Genomic DNA, 15,211 nt, shown 5'->3' with positions numbered 1-15,211 from the left:
AGACCACAGTATCTAGGGAGAAAGCATAATGTGAACATGCCCATTAAACACCAATCAGAACCCTAACCCTAACCCTAACCCATAGAGAATCACTCTGAGCTTGCCTGGCTTTGCTGAGCATGTGAGCGCACCTGACCCGCCCCTTCTGTTCTCTCTGGGCTCCTCCATCCTGTGTCTCCCGGCATAACTCACAGACCCACGCCCTATCCTGCTCAGCCACCTCGACTTGCTAAGGGACCACAAAATGAACACAGCCCTGACGCTGCCAGCTGAGCCTGGGTGCATCTAGGGTTTTCACGAGACGCTCTCCCCAGACAGCAAAGACACGGGAGGTGTCCTGAGGCCAGAACAAGGATTGGGCAGAGGCTGGTGGCTGGCTTTCCCTCTGCTCACCAGTGGCCTCGGCTCTCTTCCTCACTCTGCGACTGATTGCATGCTCTGGAGAAACGGGCTTCCTGTGCTGCTCCTGCGGTGCACATCACTTTCCCACGTCCCACGTCCTGTGGGTTCTGTGTCACAATTCATTCGTCCACTCTGCTGCTGCTGAACGTGGGGGCTGTTTCCAACTTTAGGTGTTCATGCAGGGAGCAGTGGCGAGTGGTTCTGCTGTGTCTCCCACTGCCCACCACATGCCCCTGCGTGGGGGACTCCTTGGGGCAGACATAGCCTCGGCCATTCCCCTGCATCTCCCCTGAGGGGGGTTGAACATCCTGCAGAAAAGAACCAGGTGCTGCCCTAGTCACCACAGGACACTTTCTGCAGAGTCCCTTGGGGCACGAGGGTTCTTCCCAGTGCCAGTCTGAGAAACAATAAAGCCCAAGGCAGGAGGAATCATGGCCCCATCCTGTTCTAGGGGCCACGGCACCCCTTGGGGCCCCTCTTCAGACCTGGGGCTGGACAGCCTGGCTTCCTGCCCAGCTCCAGGCAACTGGCATACACTAAGTGTGCAGCTGAGCCACTGAGAGGAGGGCAAAATGTACACCACTTCCAAAATTAAGCACAGTTAACATCTGTTCTCACTGTCCCAGTTCCAGACATTTACCCAAGAAAAATGGGAACTGAAGTCCACAGGAACAACTGTACACAGTGTTCACTGCAGCTCCACACTGGAGCAACCCAACTGCATGGCAACAGGTGGACAGATAAACAGATGGGGCCTGTGCGTTGGAGGAATGCTGCTCATCAGTGAAAAGGACTGACTGGGGACACGTGGGGCAACACAGACCGACGGCGGACACGAAAGGCAACACGGGCCGATGGGGACACGCATGGCAACACGGGCCGATGGGGACATGCATAACAACACGGGCCGACCCCGGGGACACGCACACCACCACGAGCCGACCGGGGACATGCACAACACCAAGAGCTGACTGGGGACATGCACAATACCATGGGCCGACTGGGGAACACGAACAACAACATGGTTCAACTTGGGGGAACACAACAACACGAGCCAACCGGGGACACATACAACATGTGCTGACCAGGGACACACAACAACACGGGTGAACCTCAGAAACACGGAGCTGCACAGGATACTTGAGCAGAGAACCCACTTCACCGGAGGTTCGGGTCTTGGAGGGCGTGGCCCATGGAGGGGTGAGGGGACTTTGGGAGCAATGGAGGTGGTCTCCCTGCTGGGGCAATGGCAACACAGTCAATTGCACCTGCCAGAGAGTGAGCTTCCCCAGTGCAGATCAGGGCTCAGTATCTCATGGAGAAGGGGCAGGGATATTGAAAACACCCAGGCAGAGGCTCTCTTCAGGACATGCTGTAAGATTGAAAGTGCAGGGAGCTTTTAACACACTCTGATCCCAAGGCAGTTCCAGGGCCGTCCCCGGCTTCCAGCCAGCCTCAAGGGCAGGCTCGGTTTTGGAGCTCCCTCCAGTGGCCATCGGTGAGGGTGGCACTTTCAGGGCCGAGCAGAACAACACTAGGAGAGCAAGAGCCCCGCAGAGGACCAGCCAGCTGCACCAGAGGAAGCTTCTCAAAAGGTGGGATAAGGCAGACACAACTCGGTGAGTTCCTGCCACAGCTTTTGCTGGCAGCCAGTGGCTGAAGGACAAGGAGAGCGTGCCGATCCGTTCCCGAACAAGCCCCACAGCACTGCGGGATCTCTGCCCAGAAAGCCACCCTCCCCCAAGATTTCCCCAGGCCCACAGAAGGAAATGGAAAAACTGCCCATGATCACGTGTGCAGCAACGCTGTGGCCACAGGTGTCTGTGCATCTAGCAGGGCCCCTATGAGACCCCCACGCTGCCTGACGCCGCCTAGCAGATTTGGGGCCAGGCCAATCGGGGCCCATCTTAGCCAGCAGATGCCAGCTCTGGGCCATGCAGAGGGACAGGGGAGCAGAGGACACTGCCTGTTTTCAGGAGGCGGCAGGGAGGGGCCCTGCTCTACAGCCCTTCCTGCCCCCACAAACTGTCCCAGCAGAAGGAACCCATCCCTGGCCATTCCTTATAGCAAGTTGTGAAGTCCAGGACCAGACTGCAACGTGGACAAAGCTGGAGGAGAGAGGGGGCTGGGAGGGTTCTACCTGCCCTTCTGCCTGTCTGTCCACAGGATGCCAAGAGGCTCCTAGACCACCAGCCCCCCCAGACCCTTGGTACTGTGTCCCCAGCTGTTGGCCAGGAGCCTGCTGAGGAAGCTGATGTCCGTCCCTAAGCCTGAGCCTCCGGACAGGCACGAGGGAAGGTCCCACATGCCCTGGAGGTGGGATTTGGGGCACAGTCTTCACACAGGCTGGACTGCATCCCAGGGAGGCTTCCTGCCTCTGGCACAATCACCGCCATATCAGTCACAAATACGGAGCCCCTGCCGGGCCCCGACACTGCAGCACACGCATGGCCCCTCGCAAAGGATATCACACTGCTTTCCCAGTGGGGTCTGCTTCTCTGTGGAGCTCAGGGGTCCCTGAAGTACCCTCCTTAGCAGAAGGCAAGCCTTGAGACACGGATGCTTTGTCCGCAGGGCCCCACTGGCTTCAGTACAGAACCCCTTAGCTCTGTGGTGGGTCACGGCATCCCAGTCTTCCTTCTCGGTGCTCATGCCGCAGCCCTGATGTGGAGGCCGGAACCTAGGTGTCAGTCATGGGTCTGGCCATGACCTTGGAGAAACCACCCCTCGGACCTAGATGCACACCACCGTATCCACCACCACCCTGCAGGAAGTGGGACAGGAGACATCTCCAGGGCTCTGGCAGCCCCCCGGTGGGGGGGTGTCTGTGACTGTCCCCAGGACATCAGCCTGAGAAACAGCACCGAGTCAGATGCCACCCACTGTGGACACTGGCCCAGCAGGCACGTGGCTCTCCATAGTCACGCATATCTGGCTTTACCAAATCAGTCCTTGGTGAAGGAAGTAATGTATACAGTGGTACTTCCAAGACAAAGTGCCTTGATTGGCTTAGGGTAGCAAACTACAGAAGAAACTGGATGTGCTAGGCCCCTGCCTGGATGGCCGCTGCCTGCTCATACGCCTCCCCCACGATCCCCCCCAACCCTTAGTTGCCTTCACCTAAACCAAAGAAGTTGAGTCTAAGATGAAAGTTCACTATCCTGCTGAATCACTTGCTTTGTCTGTTCTTATCAGCCTGCCCAGCCACTTAGGTCAGAAGTCAAATAGTTGAAGAGCCCCTGAACTGACTAGGATTGCAGTGCACTGTGGGCTGCAACAAAATGCAGCAGGACAACCCTAAAGAAAACACCTAAAGCCTCTACCCAACAACCAATACGCAACATCCGGGAAGATGGTGACCCCCCCCCCCATAGTACTCAGCCTATGAGGACATGGGGGAAGGGTCTGCGCACTAGGGGATAAACTGCTCCTTGTGACCGTGCTGGGTGTGCCTGCCCATCAGACACCCAGTCCTGCAATACCGTCATGAAAAGCCTCACTTTCACTACATGTCTCTGAGTCCATTCTTTGGGTTTGGACAGGTGAGTTTGTTTTCACATCAGTACAGGGGAGAGCCCAGTCCCCAGGTGCAATTCCCCACACATGTACTCACACACACTCATGCACATGCACACTCATGCACACGTGAACACACCCACGCACACACACTCATGCACACGCATGCAGATGCAGCCCCGAGACAGCGCTGCCAGAGCCAGCCCCACCAAGCAGCCCTCCTCTGGTGTAACAGGAGCCACAGGGTGGCCATGAGAGCAGATTCCACTGGCAGAGGCCCCCCGAACAGTGCTGTGCAAAGTGACACCACACTGACATTTCTGGTATCAAACCGAAGTCAATCTTTTAATGTCCCTCCCGCATGTCAGTAGCAGATTGGGAGCAAAGGCAAGAAAAGCTGGTGAGAAACAGCTATTATGATAACATAGGCTTACAAATTCTTTTTTGAAAGAAACTTTAGTAAAAAACGACCCACTGGTGAGTGGCGGAACAGGAAGCCACTGTGGCCACGGGCTCTGTAGCAGTAGGATTGGCTGTCACATGTGCCCTAAGAGAAGCCAGGGCTCCTCCAAGAAAAGCTGATGTGTGGTGGGACTGAGCATCGGGCACCAGAAATTGAGAGGAGCTGGAGGCTCTGGGCACTGATGGGGGCGGCAGGAGCGGGGGCTCCCACTGGCCACACAATGCATTAAATTAAAAAAGAAGAAAAACTGATGAGTCCACAGCGACTCTCCAAAGAGCAGGAGGGAGAGGGAGGAAAGGAGAGGAGGAGAAGTGACATGGTGAGTCTTCACAGAAGCCACTGGTTTCAGTCCCCCGTGCAGGAACCCATTCAGGAGACGCCAAAGGCACTGGGTGGGAGGCGGCAGGAAGGCACCATCTGCAGGTCCCACGAGCCGTCCCTACAGGATGCATTGCCAGGGAAGTCCTGCGAAGCAAGCCCACCTCAACCAAGTGACCACATTCAGTGTGATCAGCACGGGGACATGCTGGCCTGGTGTGTCGGCGGGTGACGCCATGTACGGTAGGCTGAGTGAAGCCAGCCAAGGACACCTTAGAAGATAGGCTTTGGAGCCCAAGACCAGACCCCTAGGCCCAGGCTGCATGGCTACAGCACAGGCTCAGCGCATGTGGGGAGGCTGCAGGACACAGCCAAGAGTGGCACCCAACGGTCACACAGGAGGGGCCAAGATGCCCGCAGCCATGCAGGGGAGGAGCGGAGAGGGCCAAGCACTCAGGATGGAAGAACCCTGGGGAAGGTGTCCACAAAAGCCTTAGACTCTGCCTAAGTGGTATCCAAAATGGCTTTCTGATTCCTGGACTTACACCCAGACCCTCCTTTCGCATAGAGTGCCCCCACACATCCCCATGGTCCCGGAGCCATAAGCATCCTGGTTGCCCATGGTCATCACACACTAACCACACACTGACCCACCCATGGGGCCTCTGCTGCCCTTCTTCTCTCGCCACCCCCCACCTGCAGCACATGTGCAGAGGAGGCCATGGAAAAGGTCCAAAGCACACATGACTGCAGCTAAACTCATGAATGGCCTTGCACACGCAGTGGTGCAGACTCAGCTCAGCCGCCCCAGGCCCGGCACACTTGTGGGGCCGCCGCTGTTCCTTGGATTTCTAGGGTCAAACAGAGTCTAGTCAAGGAAGGGCTGTGCATCCTGCTGGTGCGTTTAGCCACATGATTAAGCACATTTCATAATCAGACATGATCATCCCATCAGACACAGAGCTTTCCAGAGCAGTCTGAGGGCTGAGGTTACCGCTTCCCTAAATGTTTCAGGGGCAACACCAGGGACACCAGCCAGGCCTGCAGCCCTCCTTGTAGAAGGGCTTTAGTTATGGAGTCAACTTCTTCTTTTTTTTTTTTGAGATAAAGTCTTGCTCTAACACGCCCAGGCTGGAGTGCAGTGGCACAATCTCGGCTCACTGCAACCTCTGCTTCCTGAGTTCAGATTCTCCTGCCTCAGCCTCCCAAGTAGCTGGGCCTACAGGTGCGCACCATCATGCCCAGCTAAGTTTTGTATTTTTAGTAGAGCTGGGGTCTCACCATGTTGGCCAGGCTGGTCTTAAGCTCCTGACCTCAAGTGATCCACCTGCCTTAGCCTCCCAAAGTGCTGGGAGCAAAGGCGTGAGCCAGGGCGCCTGGCCTGGAGTCAACTTCTTTAACCTTTACAGGACTGATGGAGGCTTCAAATTCTTCTTGGGTCACTAAGGTAATTTGTATTTTAAAAGAACCTGCCCAATATTGGCATACGGTTGTTACAATGTTCCCTTACTGTCATTTTGTTGTCTCTAGAAGGATCTGAAAACGTCCCGGGCCCACCAACCAAAACCAGGTCCTGAAACTCAGGGCTGGCCACAGAGAGGAAGGCACTCTTGTGACCTGTGGTTCTCACCCATTCTGCGGCTTCACACGGAAACAACATAAACCCTCCTTTGGTATGAATTTAAAAATAATTAAAGACAATGACCAGAGGCCAGCGGAAGGGAAGGGCAGAAAGCTTTCTAGCCACAATGCCCTTCCTCACCCTGTTCCACTCCTGTTTGGGAGACACATGGCCGGCAGCTGCTCCCCAGCACCAGCAGCTCTTCCTGCGTGTCCCAGGTGAGCTCCCACCCACCCCTCAGGCTCAGCTTCCCAACCTGTAATCCTGCTAGAATCTGTGACTGAGCTGCCGTGGTACTGACTTGCTGCTATTCAACAACTTAGAGCTTTCTTACCTTCTCACAAGTCCCTGAGCCACTGTTTTCACTGTGGTTTCCTTCCCCGGCTGGTATGTGGTTCTTATGAAAACAGAAGGTCTGTGGGAAAAGTGAAGAATGCCCTTGAATTCACCGCTGCTGCAACGCCCCCTTCCCAAACCCTGGCACCCTTCTTGGGGTTCCACAGCACAGGACCTGGCAGCCAGCATCTCAACACTGGGGAACACATTCCTCCCTCTCCTCGGGGCAGGTCCAGCCCAGCGGGTGCAGGGCCAACTCCAACAAGTGCTTTCTAAACTGCAATTTCCTTGTCTACAAAAGGACAATCCCAACGACAGAACCTAGGGTCAGAGCTGCATGAACTGCAACCAAGTGGCGTTTACAGCAGCACACGGCACTCAGCAGACCAGAGGCGCTCAGTGACCACTGCCACAGTGACCGTTAGCACGGCGGGGTAGGGGGCAAGGAAGCAGCGCTGCAGACGTGGAGCCAACCTGAAAACTGCCTTCCTTGGAAACGCTTCTGTCCCAGAACCTGCAACTCCCCAAGGTGTCTGTGTCCCATGGCCCCAGGCCCCATGCTCTGAGGTCGCAGAGGCGTCCGAGGCCAGGAGGGGTGCTGAGGAGATGCAGAAGAAACAGCATAGCAGCTGGGGAGGCGGCAGCCATGAGGCCTGCGCCTGACATGCCACACAGCCTGCTGAGCAAACACCCGAGGGACCTGCCAGTGTCATAAGCTCTGCCGATCAGAGAGCAGAGGGCAAGGCGGGTGGAATCCAGGGTGGGTACAGAGCTGAGAGCAGGACAGACATCCCTCCAGCCTGGCAGCTGCCCCACGTCATAAGCAGGAAGATGCATGAGCCGGGGGGCTCCTCCTTGCGACTACAGATATGTGGGCTGTGGGAGAGCAGCGGAATGAACCAAGGGCAAAGCAGTCTGTGGAGGGCGCCTGCAGCATCCCAGGACCAGCCTTGCCGTAGCCTCTGCCCAACACACCCCCTCCTCTGGCCTCCTTGAATTCTCCTGAGGACCAAACATGCGAGGGGTGTGGCTCCTAGGCCACCTGAGCAGTGACAAGCTGGAAGGATGGTTAGAAACAACCATTTGAGGGCTCTGGAAGCCAACCGAGGCCGCACAACAAATCGGGTCACGTTTATTAAAAAAACCTCCTGATCTCCAGTAAGAACAGCAGAGTCTGAGTCACCAAAGCCTGGGGATGTCACTTTCCAGGGCACCCCACTCTCAGCTCCAGTGGTCGAGTCCACCAAGTCAGGATGGGTCCAAGGACCAGAGGGTGAAGCAATTCACAGTGGAGCTCGGGAAGATCCGCGCCTGGGGCCCTGTCAGAAACCACGGGGGTCTTGTGACAAGCAGCTGAGGGAGGCCAACGTGGCAGAGTCAGGGCTGTACAACTGGCTGGAACAAGCATTCAGACCCGCTAGAAGGGTAGGAGAAGCACTGCAGCGTGGAGCACACCAGGGAGGGGCATGCCAGGGAGGAGCACGCCAGGGAGAAGCACCGTCAGTGAGGCTGCAAGGGGCACCACTGTGAGAGGCACCACCTTTCCTGGGCCTGCATGGTGCTCAGCAGGCGGCGGTGGGGGGACCTCTCTCCCAGGCACAGGCTCTGGGGAGTAGTCCCCCTGCAGCACTGGTGGTCTCCTGTGGATGTGCCGTGCTGGTTTTCAGAGACTGCAGGTGGGCTGGGCGAGGTGTAAACAGGCCTGAGAGGGTTCCCTTAACATGAGTAAGCGTCATCCACAAGGCATGAGCACCAGGGAGAAATGTAAAGGTCTACACTTGCAGTTTCCAACAGGGCTGGCCCTGGGAAAAGCCGCAGAGGAAGGGAAGCTGGCCCTGAGTTAATGTCCAAGATCTTTTCCTCCACTTGGCAGGGCTCTCTGCCTTCAGGGACCAGGGACTGGGGGACTCAGCCAGGACTCTTCCCAGCCCAAAGCTGCAGCCTTCTCAGAGAGCTGGGGGAGGGGAGCATAGGGACGCATGCTGCTTCTAGCAGCAGCTCCTGCACAGCCCATGCCTGACCCCTGGGTGAAGCTCCAGGTGCAGGCTTACAGGGCCCAAATGCGCTCCTGGGGCTTGGCTAGTCGGCCAGGATTGCAGGCCGATCAGGTGAAAACCTGGGCTTTACCACCTTACCCCATGCGGGACTCACAGCCAGGCCAGGCCTCACCTGCCCGCTGGGACTCTGGGACAGTGCCTGCTCTAGACAGAGGCTGGGAGCTCCGTGAAGGACACATGGAGTGGGGCAGGGCCTGTAGCTCACCCGTTTGGCTCTGGCTGGCCAGGTGTCCCTCAAGCCCTAGTTCACTCTTCCCCCAAACACTCAGCTCCATCCCCCCACCGCCCCAGCTGGTCAGGGATCTGTCAAGGCTGCTGGTGAATGGCCAGCTGAGGAGGTGGGAAGGCCTGTGGAGAGGGAGGGCTGGGGCCACGAGGGGCAGGAGGGCACGAAGGTTGCTACAGGAGGAGCAGGAAGCCAAGAGCCGCTAACAGCCCCACCAGGTCCTGCCAGGGCAAAGCAGCCAGCAAGGAGTGGCCACCGGGATCTCGGTCCTGACAGCCACCCTTGCCAGGAGCCTGTGGAGCCACAAAACCCTGGCTGCCAGGGCCAAGACCCTCCTGCCTGCTGCCCATAGTTCATGGCAACAGGAGTGGGGTCAGTCCAGCCCACAGGGCCAAGCACCCACTGAGCTTTGTGAAGGAGTGCTGACGGGCTCACACAAAGTGGCCTCCATACAAGGGAGGAGAGGCTGACATGGCCTGCACTGGGCAGACAGGGCCACGGGCATCCCAATGGGGCAGAAGCAGCCATCTCTAATGAACTCCAGTCCTGTCCTGCTGATTCAAACCTGCTCTCGGCACCGTGGAACAGCCAGGACAGTGGGACAGTGGGAAGGGCTTCTCATGGGCAGGGGAGGAGCTGTGTGCTGTTTCTAGGTATGGGGACAGTGGGAAGGGCTTCTCCTGGGCAGGGGAGGGGCTGTGTGTTGTTTCTGAGTATTGGGACAGTGGGAAGGGCCTCTCCCGGGCAGAAGAGGGGCCGTGTGCTATTTCTGGGCATCCTGCTGCTGAGGAGGGAAAGGGGAGCTGAGAAGCTCCAGGATTTCTCAAGGGTGATGCATGGAGGCCCAGGGCCTTGGTCCATCTTCACTGACAGTATAGGGGTCCCGCAGGTATGCGCTGGGTCTCCCGACCCAAGTGAGAAGCAAGATGTGCCCAACCTCCACCTCTGGATGGACAGAAACACATCCCACAGCCTTTGCCAGGGTGAGGCGGCAGTGGAGAAGCAACCACAGCCAAGGCTGTGTCCCAAGGCCTTTATACGATGAAGTCTCAAATTACACTCCCAAGCAACTAGAAGCTGAGACCCGAGGGCCCACAGGGACAGAGCTGAGGCCAGGGAAGGGTGACCAGCAGACCTCCACAGCCATCCTGGGTCCCCAAGCAGGCAATGTCTGGCTGCTCTTCTGCTGTCCGCTTCCCTACATGGGCACCCCAAATCACGCGAGAGAACTGTGACCTCAGAAGTTCACGCTGCTTCTACACAGAAACAATAATGTGTGAACCACCTTGGGAAGATGTGTAAAACAAGAGCAGACCTGGAAAGGATCTAGAAAAGCAGTTCAGAAACTGCTCAACTGTCCACCCAGGGGAAACAGTTTCGTGAACTACCGTCACAGCACTGCAATTACTTATCCATTAAAAATGATAATAAAACCCAGGAAGACGCCCGGAAAACATTGAATAAACCAGTGTGCTGAGCAAATCTGCAGAACTCCCGTCCATGCCCAGAGCAGATGCATTACGGGAAGTGAGGCGGGGGCAGCTCCTTTGAGGTGCCCATGGTGGGCAGGCCCTGGCCAGGGCTGAGAGGCCCAGGGGCAGGGGTGATTCCCAGATGCCCTCCAGGAGGCATGGGCCCACAGGAGACACCAGCCCTCATCACAGGAGTCCCCTGCCTCCCGGCTCTGGGGAAGCAGCCTGGAGAAGTGGAGAAATTCCACAATTTCTAGAACCACTCTGAAGGGCTGTTGAAGGAGCAAGAGCCAATACTGCCAATGAGCATACAATTCTCAAGGGCCTGGCTTTGGGGAGCTCCCCAAGCCCCCAGCCTGACCTTGGCAGCCCCTCGGCACAGCTCGGGAGTGAGTCCCACAAACTCCTGGCTTTTGGCCCGAAACAGACTGCGCAGAGTTCTTCCCAGGGAACTCCGGGGCTCAGTAAGATCCTTTGCTTTCGCTGAAGTTAGAAGCATAGGTTCTGGCGGGAATGAAAAACTGAGTGATCACTTTGGTGGTTTCATATAAAGCTAAATGTGTACTCACTGTAAGAACCAGCAATGCCCAATCTTAGGGATCCATCGAAAATAAAATTTACGCTCACATGAAACCCTGTATGCAGACATTCAGAGCAGCTTTATAACAGACGAAATCTGGAAGGAACTCAAGTGTCACCCCACGGTGGATGGACAGACTGCGGCACAGCCTACTGTGCTTAGTGGCGAGCAGGCACAGTCACTTCGCGCACAACGTCACACACAATCTCAAGTGCAGGAGGCAGGGGACAGCCAGGCTTGGGGGCTCCACACGCCCAGGTGCCGCCCGCGCGATGGGCTGGGGAGTCTGATCACCGGAGCAGAGGGCAACCATGCAGTGTTGGGTTGGATGGAAAGAGGGGTGGACCAACCAGGGACGGGCAGAGGAGTCTGGAACAGAATGGTTTCGTGTGCTGCCTGCAAGCGCAGTGCTTCTGTGACTAGATGCCTCTGTGGTGTGTGCCAAAAGGAGTATTTTACCACACGTACATTTAAAAAATTTTTAAAAGTCCAGGTTCTCAGCCAAAGCACCCAGGCTCAGACTGCAGTCACATCATTAAGCAGCTGAGTACCAGCAGCAATGACCTCATCCCTCTGACTCCATGACTTTGACTACAGAGGGTCGCAGTCAATTATATACAAAGTGCCCCACACGTGGGAAGCTCTCAGTGAGAGAGGGGGCCTGAGAACCGTCTGACCTGGGCCCTGCACCTTGGCCCACTCTGCTTGCACTGCCTTTAGGGGTAAGATAGGGGAGAGGGTGCCAGGCCGCCACGGCCCAGGGTGCAGGGGCCAGGTGGGAAGAACAAGAAGGCCAGCCAAGTGGGAGATGGCACGGGCCCTGCATGTCACTTTGCCTCCTAGGCTGCAGAGTGGCAGCAGTGGAGGAGAGGGGGAGCATGTCCCCCACCCGGCAGCCCAACAAGAGTGCGACCTGCGGCTCCCAAAGGGTTGGGTCCCTCCCAGCATGCCCTCATTCAGGACCACCAGCACCACCAGGGCTGGGAAACTGTGCCAGGCAGTGCCACATAGAGAATGGCTTGGTTCCTCCTAGTGTGCTGTCATCCAGGGCCACCAGGGCCCTCAGGGCGGGGGGCTGTGCTGGGCAGTACCACCGGGAGACAGGCGTGGTGCCCAGGCTGGGTGGGGGGGGTCTGCTCCACCAGACTGACCTCGCCAGGCCCGGGACTTGAGAGGGCTTCTGGGATAACTGTGAGGACCCCTCTCTCCTAAGACCACTCCTAAGAACCAGTGAGGTTCATGAAAGGTAGGAGAAGGGGAGCCTGTCTGGGGCCACTCAGAATTCTTCCCTTTCCTTGTAGAGCCTGGGCAGAAGAACCACAACAAAACCTAAGTACCAACACACCAGCTTTAGTTGGGCACGGCAGTAAGGGGGCAGCCCAGAGCAAGGGGCAGCCAGAGAGCCTGTGCGGCACCCATCAGGTGGACGGGGAAGGTGAGACCCGGCGCTCAGGTCACACATGCACATTAGGTAGCTGGGCACCAGGAGCACTGGCCTCATCCCACACACAGCAGGCAGGCTGTAGAGCCAGAGCCAACCCTGCTTAGGAACCCGGGAGCCCCTGACCCAGACGAGGCATGGCCTCGGGGAGGGACAGGGAGGCCTCTGAAAGCCATGGCTTCCTTCTGTCTGTACAGGGCTCCCTCCTGTCCACAAGAAAAGCGCAATAATAAGCAGAAAGCAGGCAGCGGCCTTCACCTCAGCTCCAGACTGTGCTCTTATGGCCAAGTTCAGTTGTGTGTCTGCCTCCATCCCCCACCCACTGGGTGGCCAGGCCTGGCTATAACCACATGGGAGACCAGGGTGGACCCTACAAGCAGGGACAGCACCTGACAGCGACATCCACAAACACCATGCCGCAGGAGCACACACTCCCACACGAAGGTCTGCAGCTGATGGCTGCGGGATGGGACATCTGGACAGCCTTACTCGTACTTCAGACTTGCAGTCCATGTTGAAAAGATCTTTTTCCAATTTGCCTGAATTAAACAAACATTCCAAACCACTTCCTCTCAGTTTGGCCACTGTTCTTAATTCCATGCCACTCATGGGAGCTACTTATCACCACCGAGTGCAGGCTGATGTTCCCTCACGGCGAGGGGGCCAGAGCACTCGTACACAATGCGTGGCTCCACAGCGCCCTGCAGGCCTGAGAGAGGGTGGCAGGGGCAAGAGGCTTGTGTGTGAACACTGTGAGGCACGCCACGTGGGACCCGTGGGCACGGTGTCCATGAGGCTCAAGAGCATACACCTCACGGGCCATCTGGCCAGCCTGAGCTACCCAGAGCAGGGGCTGCTCCAACCCAACTTAAAAATGAAGTGAATGGGGTTGAAGAGGTGGCCGGGATGCCTGCTGCTTCCAGAACAGAGGGCTTCACGACTCAGATTGACCCAGATGCAGTCAAGGACCCAAGGCATCCCGCAGGTGCCTTGCCATGACTGCGCCTGCCTGCATCCATCTTGTGCCTGCACTCTGTGCCTCCGTCTCCACGGGCAGCTGCACAGTGGTCTGTAGGTGTGAGGCCACACGTGTGTGCTGAAGCACAGCCTTGCTCATGGGCCAGGCCAGCTGATGCACATGGTGTGACCGCAGACTGCAAGCACCAGCTCAGACACAGACAGCAAGAGTGAGTGTCCGGCGCTCTTCCCAGCGTGTGACAGCTAGAAGAGCGTGAAGTGAGACGGATGCACACGGGCACAGGCATGGCAAGGTTCCTGCGGACGCCGGCGGCCAATCTGCATGTGCGGCAGCCTATGTAAGTGATGAACATGATGTCTCCAAACACACATCGAAGTCTGGGGGCACACTGTTCAAGTTGCCACATGCCAGGAAGAGCGCTGGACACTCGTTCTTGCTCTCTAGTCTGAGCTGGTTGTTTATGGTCTGTGGTCAACCATGCGCATCTGCCGGCCTGGCCCGCCACCAAGGCTATGCTTTAGCACACACATGTGCCCTCATGTGGGGAGCCCATCCAGGCTGGGGCCCCTCCTGGAGCCACAGTGACGCCTGTGGAGAAGGCAGGTCGGCTATGGGGCAGGCCTGCCTCCCAGCATCCACTAAAGTTCTGTCTCCAGAGTTACTGCCTTTAACATCCTCTCAATACACAGCACCACTGTCTCTCAGCCTCGTCGACTACTGTAGTGAAAATTTAAAAGGAAAGAGGGAATATTTGCATGGAAACTATTTCAGTGACAGGGTATGGGCCTGCAGAGGTCTGCGACTGTCGGCACAACTGGTAACAGTGCTGGCTCCAGGGACACACAGGACAGCTGCCAGGAAGTGGCTGCCCTCAGGGGCAGGAGGCCGCAAGGTCCAGGCGTGGGTGTGGCAGCCAAGTTCCCAGTATCGTCTGAGGAGCGCAAGAGCTCCCTATGAGAGCACAGGGCTGGTCAGGCTTCCACACTGTCTCTCTGGGCCCAAAAGCCAACTGCAAACACAAAGGCAACCTTGCCACCAGAGACTCCATCTCCACAAAAAACACAAAACAGTCAAACATGGTGGCACATGCCTGTAGCCCCAGCTACTCAGGAGGCTGAGGTGGGAGGATTGCTGGAGCCTGGGATGTCGAGGCTGCAGTGAGCTATGACTGCACCACTGCACTCCAGCCTGGGTGACATAGTATGTATGTATGAATGCATGTATGTATAAATAAATAAATAAAGTAAAAAAAATAAAATCTCCATCTTTTCTGACATTGTTTGCAGAAAAGCTAGTAACATATGAAATATAAAAATAGAACATACAGTAGTTCATCTTATTCCAAAATGTACATTATCATCCCTGCTGAGTTTAAGCTGAGATTTTCTTGGCTGAACACAGGAAAGAGTAGTGTGAGGGGAGGACGCCTGCCCCCACCCGGCTTCATGAAACCTCCCCCTCTCACAAATCCAACCTTAAGGACTGTTTTGATGTTCGTTTGCAAACTAAAGAACAAAAGCGCATCTTTTGTGAGTTGACCTTTTCCCTTTTTATGTATTTGCCATATTTCTTCAGAACAAGGATCTGGGGCCTCTAGGTTAAGGAGCTCCTATGACATAAGATTAAAATGGTACAGGCTTTCAGAGGAACCCTCCTCTCACTTCTCCCCTTCCTTACTCATATCCATAAACCCTCGATATGGCCCACGGGCAAGTGCAGGTCTGCTCAATACATGACCACAATGGGCTCAGCAGAGAAGTCAACGACAGGGCTGGGAGAATCTGGAAGGGAGACAGGTCC

The 15,211-nt window shown here is 56.5% G+C and overlaps 1 protein-coding gene across 9 annotated transcripts in view; it reads right to left on the bottom strand.

Annotated features, from left to right (window-relative positions):
* The window catches only part of CHLSN (cholesin), a 124,415-nt gene that overhangs the window by 51,895 nt on the left and 57,309 nt on the right, over positions 1 to 15,211 (bottom strand). For 6 of the 9 annotated variants that reach the window (XM_035289958.3, XM_078364223.1, XM_035289966.3 and 3 more), the window contains one exon: positions 6,655 to 6,735. The exons of the other annotated variants lie outside the window; for them this stretch is intronic. In XM_035289958.3, coding sequence (XP_035145849.3) covers positions 6,655 to 6,735 — 81 coding nt within the window. The remainder of the gene's footprint in view (positions 1 to 6,654; positions 6,736 to 15,211) is intronic. 9 annotated transcript variants of the gene reach the window in all.

This window comes from Callithrix jacchus, chromosome 2 (genome assembly GCF_049354715.1).
Source record: "Callithrix jacchus isolate 240 chromosome 2, calJac240_pri, whole genome shotgun sequence".
Classification (NCBI taxonomy): Eukaryota; Metazoa; Chordata; class Mammalia; order Primates; family Cebidae; genus Callithrix; species Callithrix jacchus.
This window is presented reverse-complemented; position numbering and strand designations above follow the sequence as displayed.